The 11095-nt window shown below is 41.8% G+C and overlaps 1 protein-coding gene across 6 annotated transcripts in view; it reads left to right on the top strand.

The window, feature by feature from the left end:
• NEK10 (NIMA related kinase 10) overlaps positions 1-11095 on the top strand; it is a 175034-nt gene that overhangs the window by 42450 nt on the left and 121489 nt on the right. For all 6 annotated transcript variants that reach the window (XM_037135565.2, XM_053669247.1, XM_053669249.1 and 3 more), the window contains 5 exons: positions 3206-3247; positions 4667-4745; positions 6160-6227; positions 8441-8520; positions 9852-9938. In XM_037135565.2, the coding sequence (XP_036991460.2) occupies positions 3206-3247; positions 4667-4745; positions 6160-6227; positions 8441-8520; positions 9852-9938 (356 nt within the window). The remainder of the gene's footprint in view (positions 1-3205; positions 3248-4666; positions 4746-6159; positions 6228-8440; positions 8521-9851; positions 9939-11095) is intronic.

Here is an 11095-nt window from a genome sequence, read left to right as displayed (position 1 = left end):
ACCTTGTGGTCTTGCTTTTCTCCAGTTGATGCTCTCGGGTTAAAGCAATCCTATTGGTGTAACCAAAGGAAATACAAGGCAGGCCATGGGTCTCTGAGCAATCTCCTGGCCGGACTCCAGTCTCCATAGGAGCAGGGGAGGTGGCGGAGTGTTTATTTCATAAACGAGGGGTAAATTCTTGAGTACATAGCAACAAAATTCTCTGGGAGGGACGGAGCCTCTTGGCCCTTCTTATATTTCATAACAGCATTTCTCAAGCCGCCGTTCACGGTAGTTAAAAAGTGTTCTGTGAAAAGAATTGTGCTTCAATGAATGATGTTGAGGAAAAGCTGCTGTCTGGTTCTTCCCTTGGAGACTGAGGGTACGTGGCAGAATTGAAAGCTCCGAGGAGTCCTATGATGAAGTACCTCGTTAAACTCTGTTTAACTCAGCCCCTAGCATTTCCCAAGCTACTGTGAATTTGATCATGAAGCTTCTTTTTTTTTGGGGGGGTGAATTTCTAATGCCACCCACTGTGCAGAATAGAATGGTCATGCTCATAACATAGTGGGGGAAACAGACTTAGTCCTGTATTGTTAATGTGATTGGATAGATGTATTTTTTGTCAAGGTAAACAGTTGAAAACAACCATGACCATGACCAATCATTGAAATATTATTCTTTCCCTTGGTGTCTTCTCATCCAAGCTTCAGATTTAACTCTCCTTTATGTCAGATTTCAATCTTTTGCCCTCATCTCAGCTTTCATGGCCACTTGTACTTTTATTTTCCACCTGTATTTGCCATCAGAAACTCTGTATGTCTATGTCGAGCCTTCTCCTCTGACCTGGTCTATTCTTCCCTCTTTCCTGTGTGTGCTAATCATGTCCCTGTCCCCAGTCGCCCAGGCTCAAATATGGTGATGTCTTCTACTTTAGTCCCTGTCTCCCAGTGTGTCTTCCTGTTCAGTTCATCCTACCACTTGAAAACCTATCCCCATGTCTCCATCTGCCTTCCTATGGCCGCTGCCAACCAAGTGCATCCCCATTTATTCTAAGACACTTTGCATCCCCATTTATTCTGAGACTGGAGGGAAGTCCTTACAACTGACTCCAGCCAGTCTCTTGTTCACACATTTTCACTGGGGTTCATGGTCTGCACCACGAAGTCCAGATGCAGGTGCGTGTCCAAGCCCTGCCGCGGTGGGATTCCTTCCTGCTTCTCCAACGCTGTTCCCAGTGATGCCCTCCATCGAGTCATGGAAGTGCTCTGCAGAGTTAGAGAACAACTTGTACTCTTTCTGCTCAACTTCTGTGCACCTGAGCTTACTGTTCTCTTCGCTTGGAATGTCCTTTATTTCCCCCTCTTCCCCTCTCTTTTCCTCAGCAAGTCTTCCCATCTTTCTCAGCTCACCTGAGGCCATCACCCTTATGACGTTTCCCTCGGTCCTTTCAGCGGGGTGTGATGTGTCCCTTCCCTGGGGTATCGTAGCACTTTGTGTACAACTTTCTTTGAACACTGACCAGATCCTGTCTGAGATTCCCATTATTTGTAGATCTATCAATACCTTATGCTTCCTGAATCATCTGTATATCTGTGTCCTCTTAAGAGCCTAACACAAGAGTTTTACATAACAGGAATGAAAAAAAAATTTGTAGAATAAATATAGTTTTAAAATGTTATTTTTAGATGTACGCAATGTCCTGCCATAAGTAGGAATAATGTATGTACAATACTCATATACTTTAATTATAGCTTGTCTAGATTGAGTAGCAAGAGTGAGAATTCAAGTTAGTAGCTAGTCACAGAACTATTTTTAATTGAGTTATAAATGTGCCTTCATTCTTAATTTAAACCTGGGTATGTTTAGTGTTTCCAAAGTCACTTCACACAGAATCAGGGAGCCTTGACCCGGGAGGCCCGGAGCACTCCTCCCCCTGGTCACTCGGCCAGCCTCCTGGTGGGACTGCGCTGTTCTCTCTCTCACGCACGTACTCATCCCCCTGCATTTCCCAGAACTGCCACGGTGGCTGACGTTTATATTTCAGATAACTTCCTTGTGAGCAGGTCAGGTGAGAAGGGAGATGTCAATACAGCTTTAATTAAACGGGTTAGGGCCACCAGAAGTATGTTGGCCTGAAAACAGATGTCAGTGTGAATAACCTGAGAGCATTTACTATTCATAGAGTTTCAAGCAAGTCCTTTTCATGACTCCAGCCTCCCATTCCTCCTCTTTCCCAATTAGCACTTTTAGAGCAGCTTCAGAAGTGTAATAAAATGCCTTCTTATTGGGAATTAGACTTAAAGACCTGTCTCAGGAGACATTTTGCAGAGATTATCTTTACACTGGTTTAGAAGAGCACAGGTTTAAGAAGACGATGAGCCCAATCAGTTGAAGGGGGAGCCCTGCGATCTAGTCTATAACAGCACTGCTTCTCAGGCCTCACTGAGCGCGTGCATTTCCCGGGGATCTCGCTGAGTTTCAGAGTGTGATCCAGCAGGTCCGGGCTGAGTTGGACATTCCACGTTTCTGGTCAGCTCCCAGGCGAGACCGAGGCTGCTGGTCCGCGGACCACGCCAGGCACAGGCTTAGAGGAAGGTCCCAGGAGTTTGGTGACTCTGGATTCTCGTCTCTACTTGTCACTTAGGCAAAGTGATTTACCTTTCTGGGTCTCCGTTTCCGTAATCCACAACATGAAGGGGTTGAAGGAAATGATATCTAACAGTCTCCAGTTCTAACATCTTTTGATGACATGGGAGGAAGTGGAAAGACGTGGAGTTTGGCTGAAGTTCTGCACATAATTACAGTTTCCAAATCTCAACCCACCTTTCATTTTTATTAACAGTTTATCTTTTAATATTTTATGTATTTTTAGAGAGAGGGGGAAGGGAAGGAGAAAGAGTGGGAGAGAAACAGCAATGTGTGGTTGCCTCTCATGCATCCCCCATGGGGACCTGGCCTGCAACCCAGGCATGTGCCCCGACTGGGAATCGAACCAGCGACCCTCTGCTTCACAGGCCCGTGCTCAGTCCACTGAGCCACACCAGCTAGGGCATTAACAGTTTATCTTAAATGAAGTGTGAATGACAGACATTGAAACTTTCCATATTTATGTTAGAACGTGGATCTTCCTAAAATAATCTAAATCTCATGATTTAATAAAATTGCATGCAACTTTTCCTCCACCCTCATTTTTAATGTATGTTCTGTTGTTTTTATTTATTAGGAAATACTCCATACCTTGGGTGGGATTGAAAACCTAGCTCAGGTAAGATTCCTTTTGCGGCCAATGGTCTTGCCTTTCCATTTTGTGCCGTGGCTCTGGGCAAGGATGACGTAGGCATGTGCCAGAAGATAGATGCCTTTTTTTTTTTTTTTTTTAAATCTTAGGCTGCCTATTAAGGGGAGGAGTGGGGTGTGAGTTGTGAGTGTGAAGCAGCAAGATAGTCAGAGAGCAGGGTGGGACCTGTGACATTTTGTTTGGCTAATTGGGCTCACTTTACCCAGCCTGTGGAAAGGAGAAGGTGCTGTAAAAGGTCACAGATCTTTAGTTAGTGGTGGAAAGAAAGAGGCCTTGGTTGGCAGGCCTGAGTCCTCAGCCTTGCAGTTACCAAGTGATGGGGGAAAACATTGCTTGTGAAGCTGTTCACAGCTTTCTCACACCCAAAAAGAATTACTGTGCTCACCAAGATTTTAACAAGTAAATGACAATGTGAAGAATGCTTTTAACTCCATTTATTGTTCTGCTTTGGTAACTACCAAGGAAAAGTAAGCAGGAGAATACATGTGCTGAGCTAATAAAAAGTCTGGGTTTATTAATTTGAGAAAACATGGCATGGCTTTGGGTGGCGACAGCCGTTCTCCTCAAGCCCATGGTATGCACAGAAAAATTTGCTTTCCTGAGAAGCCTGTGGCTCTGAGAACTCATTCCAAATTATTAAAGGAAGATTGAGGTTAATAGCAATTGAACGTTAAGTCTTTTATTTTATTATATTTTCATTCTTGGGAAATCGATATAATGTATCTAGCTTTTGTTTTTAAGATTTTAAAAAATTGGCTGGAGATTTTCCTCAATTAATGGAATACTCTTCATAAAATTATATTGTGAGTGATATTCTTATTCACTTTAACTTCCATTGTAATATCAGAAATTAATGTGTCTTTCTGAACCTATTTCTTATCAGTTACCCATAGTTAGGAACTATTAGACTATCCCATGCCCACCTTATTCTTAGTACTATCTGCTTGTAGGCTGGTTAGCTATAACTTAGGATATTATAAAATTTAAACTCAATGAAGTATATGTGTTGTAAAAATTCTACTAAAAAGTTATAATGAATAAATGAAATTATATCTATTATGTATTTTGCCTCTTATTTGTTTCTTATACATGCAGACTAAATTACACTATGAACTTATTTATTTATAGACTATTTGGGGACTTTTAAGAGTTTATACAGTTTTTACATGGCCCCTCCCTCAACCTCAGGGCATGCAAGACAGCGCAAAAGAATCAGAAACTCAACCACCTTTTCCCACTTGAGTGAAACGGGTCCAGAGCACTATTATTTGCTGAATCTGTTGCGCCACCTACCGGTCATTTAAGAAGTGCACAATCTTGTCACTGGCTTGTGTGCTTTTCCGTGTCTTGTCTTTGACTTGCCTATTGGTTTGCTCCCTCCGGCAGTACATGGAGATTGTGGCCAACGAGTACCTCGGCTATGGCGAAGAGCAGCACAGCGTGGACAAACTGGTCAACATGACATGTAAGCACTTTGGTGGAGAAACAGCCGACTCTCTGAACTTGCAAGAATAAGCAGTATAGTGTTTTCAGCAGTAAAAGGGATACTTTGAATATTTATGAGTGTATCCATGTCCAGTTATGTGTTGATACTTTATGCCAAGTGTTATAGTCAGTGCCAAAATATACCCGGAAGGAAGGCTTAGGTCACTGCTATTACCTTGAAAAGCCCAATATCAAGTTTAGGAAGATTTTCTTTCTTTTTTTTTTTTTTTCAGTGACAATAGTTTGTTTTTTGTTTTTTTTTTTAATTTTATTTAGTTACTTTTCAAGTACATTTTTTCCCCTCCCCCCCCCGCCCGGTCTCCCCCCTCCCTCTCATTTCCCCCCCCCCAGTCCTCATCTCTGTGTCTTTCATACTTGTTCCTCAAAATCCCTCCCCCTTTTTCCCCTTAAGTTCCCTTCCCTCTCCCCTCTGGTCGCTGCCCACTTGTTCTCTATTTCAGTGTCTTTGTTTTTATTGTTTGCTTGTTTGTTTCATTGAGCACAGGCTTTCTTGATTTAATTCAGGAGAGACTTCCATAACAGCAGATTTTGGAAACATATTTTTTGGCTCCTTTAATGCCCATTAAAATGGTCAGAGGCTATTCAGTTTTAACCTGTAAAGTTGAGTTAATGATGATAATTACCTCAAGCACTCCGGAATGTCCAGAACATTAAAACAAAACAGAGGACACAAAACACTAGTATGATGACAATAATGTGAACATATTGGTCTGTGTGGATGACCTATTCTCTGGTCACTCAATCTTCTGTCTTCGGAGGCTCCTCCCAGCTCCCCCTCCCATCCTCTCATGTCTGAAGAGCCAGAGGTGTCCTGCCGTGGGGGCCCCTGGCCCCCTTTCTTGGTGCACAGACCTGTTCCCCGTGTGTTCATGGGACAGCACTCTGTGTCTCGGTTACAGGGAGAGAAGGGCAGGTGGCCAGCGCTAGGCACCCTGACGGTCCTTTGGGGACAACGGTCTCCCTCAGCTGAGGAGCCTTGCTAGGTCCTCCCATTCGCTGGTTTTCTCTCTCCTCTTTGTAAAGCCAAAATCTCTATAGGGAGGATCTTTGAAAAACAGCTTTCACTTTGAACTTGTAATGATATTAGGAAACCCATTTAACTTTATGTGGAAGAAAAGATTTCCTTTTTTTGCTATCTCCCTTATTCCATTATTATAATAGTATTATACAATAAGTACTAGCTGAGCTTGAGAGGTAATTCTTGAATAAAAAACAAATCACCCCATTCCTCCCCCTCCATGGTCCCTTCTGGGTTATCTCTCTTCCGTTTGCCCTTTCTCCATTCACCCGTCCACACTTCAGACCTGAGGTTCTAGGAGTCCTGCCCTCTTGAAGGTCTGAGTCACTCTTTGAGTTACTTCTTTCCTTTATAGATATTTTTCAAAAACTTGCTGCTGTCAAAGACCAAAGAGAATGGGTCACCACAAGCGGAGCCCACAAGGTGAGTGGTTCTGGGAGGAGTTAACACTGAACTCCGCCTGGCAGAGGTTCACAGGCTGGGTGGGGCTCGGGGCCGGTGTGGTCAAGTCCCCTGGAATTACAGTTCACACAACCGCTAAGCATGCCTCTGGTTGTAAATCTCCACTAACCATTTGTTATTCTTTGTCAGTCAAAGGGGCAATTATAGAGTTTTCTGAAACTATTTTTTTCCCATGTCACTTAATACCAGCTAAGTTGATTGCATAACTTATGTGTTGCTTGGAGAACCCTGGCTGTACATAAACCAACCCTAGGTGTGTTTACAAATACATCAGTACAAGGCGTGTACTCATATAAATACATCCCATACAGCACCAGAAGGAAGACTTTCAGATCGCAGCTCTTATCTTTAAAAAACCCAATTTAATGTTTAAGTTTTTTCTTTTTTATTCCTCACCTGAGGACATGTTTAGAGAGGGGAAGGGAGGGAGAGAGAAGGAGGGAGAGAAACATCGATGTGAGAGAGGTACATCAATAGGTTACCTCTTGCATGTGCCCCAACCGGGGACTGAATTCAAAACCTAGGTATGTGCCCTCACCAGGGATCAAACCTGCGACCTTTCGGTGTACGGGATGATGCACCAACCAACTGAGCCACGCCAACCAGGGATCGTGTTTAAGATTTTGAGTGCAAGCTCACTTTATATAAGAGAGATTTCCCGAGCAGCAGAATTTGGTAAAAATATTTTCTGTGCCATTAAACTTCTATGAAAATGTCAGAACTTATTTACTTTCCATCTACAAAGTTGGGTTAATAATAATACCTATCTCATAAAGTTTGGAATATCCCAATATTACAAAAGAGGGTGTTTTTTAGTTTCACAGAATGAGTTTCAGGGTTATGTCAGTTTGAGCCGAATGAAATTGCCATGGTCCGTGGGCCAATTTCACATGGTGCAACCTCATAACCGGGTGATGTAATATATGAGCATGTAGGTCAAATGTACATTTCAAGATGGTTAATGCAGATTTAATCAGGCTAAGTTTATATTTATAGCAAAACTGTTTAGATGGTAGCTGCCTAGAGCCAAGTCTCAATAATCTGTGGGTTTCTCAAATCCCAGAGTCGGCCACCGTCCAGCGTATATTAGAGCAAGGTCGCCTGAGGTGCTGCTCTTTACATAGGGGATGATTCTAGGTCATAGATAGCTGGGCATTTTTTATTTAAATAGCTATATATTTTATGATATTATTTTTTAGAAATTAAAAAAACATTTTTAAGTAACACCGAGGTGTTAAGTGGATGTGGCAAAAATTGTGATATGGATATCAGTGGCGGAGGTTTGGAAAACATTAAGTTAGAAAATAGAGGAAAGAAAAGGCGAGAGGCAAAAAAGAGGAAAAGGGTCAGAGAAACAAAGACAATGACAGCTCCACAAAAAATACATGGAATCATGAAGGTGAAAAATCTTCACGATGGAAACCAAAAAATCTTCCAGCAGTTGTTGCAGGTCTGGCCTAGAATACATTTGGGTGTGCACTTTTGGGGGACCCCGAGTTATAAAAATGTAGGAAGAAGAGAAACAAACTTACATTAGTGGGAATTCGGAGACGTCAGCTGGTAAGGTCTAGAAGACCCCTGGCCACGTCATGTTGGTTGGGATAAAGTCTGGAAGCGCTGACCGATGCTCCTTCAACATTAATTAGAGGTCCGAGAGCCAAATGGAGTGCTTGATGGTGATGCCGTGTCTTGCTTAGTTTTGGGGAAAAGTGAGTTTTCAGTGTTTGGGCGAAAAATAGTTTCATAATTTGGAAAGTGCCTAACACAACGCCTGACCGAGAATGTGTTCCCAGTGACTGGTGTTGTATGTACTTCGTTATTATGACCAGTGTTTATGTCATGAGTCTCCCCACCTGTGCTTGGCAAGGGGCGGGAGGAGGCAGAGCAGACTCCTGGGCACAGGGGAGTGGAGGGAAGCGTGAGAACGGGCTGCCATGTGGCTCGGGCCCTTTCCCCGTCTGTCCCGGGCAGGGAATGGTTACAGGGCGCTAGTGTCAAGAGCTCGGAAGGACGGAGGGAGCAACACCTGGCCTTTGTGAAGAACTGGATTCTGTGAATGTTTAAGGGAACTCCTTCTGAGGTCAGGCCTCTATGATCTGTACAAAGAGGCAGTATGTTGTTTCAAGAAGCCTGTGGTACTTATGTAATTAAACTCTTTGACTTCATCTTTTCAGATACTGGTAAATTTGCTCGGGGCCCGAGATACTAACGTTCTGTTGGGCGCCCTTCTGGCTCTGGCCAGCCTCGCTGAGAGGTAAGTGCCTTTTGATACACTTTCCAGCTCTGCTGCTGTAGCAGTTTCCCTGGCGGGGAAGGAAAATAGATCCGTTTCTCTACTTTGTTACCTCCTTGGAAAAATAGGCGTGACATGCCGTTGATATATTGAAGAGGATCCTGCATGGAAAAGTATCATTTTAAAATTTCAGTTGTTGAAAAAGCAAATCACAGGTTAAATTTTCCTTTTTTTTTCTGACTAGAAATATTTACCTAATTTTTCATCCAACCCTCACTTACTTGTACTTTCAGAATTATCACAATGTTTCTTTGATAATTCAATCTTCCCAGCCTTCTTTTTTTCATTCTTTTCTTGTGTACCTGTGTATTTTATTTTAACATATAAAATATTTTCAAACATTTTTACCCTTAAAAAATCTAGATAACCTGTTCTCTGACACATGTCATGATTACTTCAAATAAAAGAGCTTTAAATATATTTTATGACAATAAGTGGATCATTGCTTTTTTGTGTTTGAATTTTTTCTCCAACTTTTATAGGAAATAATTGACAAATGTAATTGTATGTATGTAAAGTGTACAATGTGGTGACTTGATATACATTGTGGAATGATTGCCAAGAACAAGATAATGAATACATCCGTCACCTCACACGGTTAACATGTGTGTGTGTGTGTGTGTGTGTGTGTGTGTGTGACAAGAACACAGGTCTGCTCTCAGCAGCTTTCAAGTACAGGACACCGCATTACTAACTGTAGTCACTGTGCTGTGCATTACGTCTGCATTACATCCTCAGTGTTCATTCTTGCAACCGCAAGTTTAGACTCCTTACTTTAACCTACGTCTTCCCATTTCCTCCTCTTCCCAGACCCTGGCAGCCACCCACTAACTATTCTGTTCTGTTTCTGTGTAATCGGTTTTGTTGTTGTTTTTAGATTCCACATGTAAGTGATACCATATAGTGTTGTATGGTTTCACTGTCTGGCTGGTTTCACTTAGCGTGATGCCTTTCAGGTTTTTTTTTTTTTATGGCTGAATAATTTGTAATTGTGTATATTACACTTGCTCTATCCATTCATCTGTTAAAAGACACACAGCTCATTTACATATTTTAGCTCGGTCAAACAGCATGATTCCCTTTGCAGACGGGGAGTTGTGTTATCATCATACTGTTAATCAAACTGGCGACAGATAATGTTTATTGAACGTGGGAATTTGATGCTGCCCTGCCCCATGGAGCTATATTGCATTTTGTTTCTCCTCTTCAGGAAACTATGAGAGCTAGGATATTAAATAAGTGAATATGGTAAGCTTTGTTTTTAGTAGTTACTAATAGTTTTCAATTTGTAGCCCAGAATGTAGGGAGAAGATAAGTGAACTCAACGTTGTAGAAAGTTTGCTGATGATTTTACATGAATATGACTTGCTTTCTAAAAGGTAGGATTGCTCACAGGGAAAAAGACAATGTCTTATATTTGATGAAAGTGATTATTTTTTATTATGTCACATTATTTACATTGTTAGCTGAATATCATGAGTCAGCTTGGCACCTATTTTCTATTTAAGCTTATGTGAAGAAAGTAGAGCAAGGTGATATATCAATTTATCTTTCTTTGGTCCTGTATTACTTCCAGACCTGAGCATAGAATCAAATTGTATATATATTATGATGACATCTTTAATATTTTTGTTTATTGCATTTATTTGCTTTTGTTTCTTTAAGAAAAGAAGCTCTGAGGTGACTCTATTTTTAGTAACTTCAGATTATGCGTTGAGTAAATGATTAATTGTAAAATCTATTTTGCTTAAGGCCAGTGAAATGATATAGGTGTTGACTTGTTTCATGACCTCCTGTGTTTATAAGTCAAAACCTACAGTAAAAATAAAATCATTGTTATTGAACTACATATTATTCTAAAGAATTACTGTGTCCAGATAGTTGTTAGTTTGTTTTCATAGTTGCAACCAATATCATTTGATATTAGATGAGTAAATAATTTTCTAAAGAGGCAAAATAGGTAACAGAAAGTTAAGTAGTGAGACTTAGACGTTGAATTCATCGTTAAGTCCCTCTGGATCCTCTTTAAAGCCATTTTCACATTCTTTTGCAAACTGTACTCCTAGACTTGGCTACCTGCACCCACTCGTCCAACAGACAGCCTCAGAGCAAGTGTTGGCAAACCAAAGTGAGTGAGATAGGAGTGTCCGGTGTAGGAGAGGGGCCAGACTCACGAGCCAGTGGCTCCAGCAGAGAGTCGTGAATGGTGCGGTCAGTGGGTGTGCGGGCTGCTCTGGGGTGCCAAGGGTCCTGAGGGAAGGAGGACTTATCCAGCAAGGGAGAGGGCAAGTGAAAACAGAGTATGCTCCCGCATGAAATGGGACGTGTTAGAGGATCTTGCATGGCTGGGCTCAGCTGGAGCGAGGAGCGCAGGAGGGAAGCCTAGACCAGGCAGTTCATGACACATTAAAAATACAGCTAAGTTTGGTCAGGCCTTGCTCTAAGCACGTCTGTGTGTTTACTCATTTGATCTACACAGTAACCCTATTGAATTCCATATTTTATGGATGAGTCAGTAGGAAACTAACTGTTAGTC

Source organism: Artibeus jamaicensis, unplaced genomic scaffold, assembly GCF_021234435.1.
Source record: "Artibeus jamaicensis isolate MK-2021 breed Jamaican fruit bat unplaced genomic scaffold, CSHL_Jam_final contig_519, whole genome shotgun sequence".
NCBI lineage: Eukaryota > Metazoa > Chordata > Mammalia > Chiroptera > Phyllostomidae > Artibeus > Artibeus jamaicensis.
This window is presented reverse-complemented; position numbering and strand designations above follow the sequence as displayed.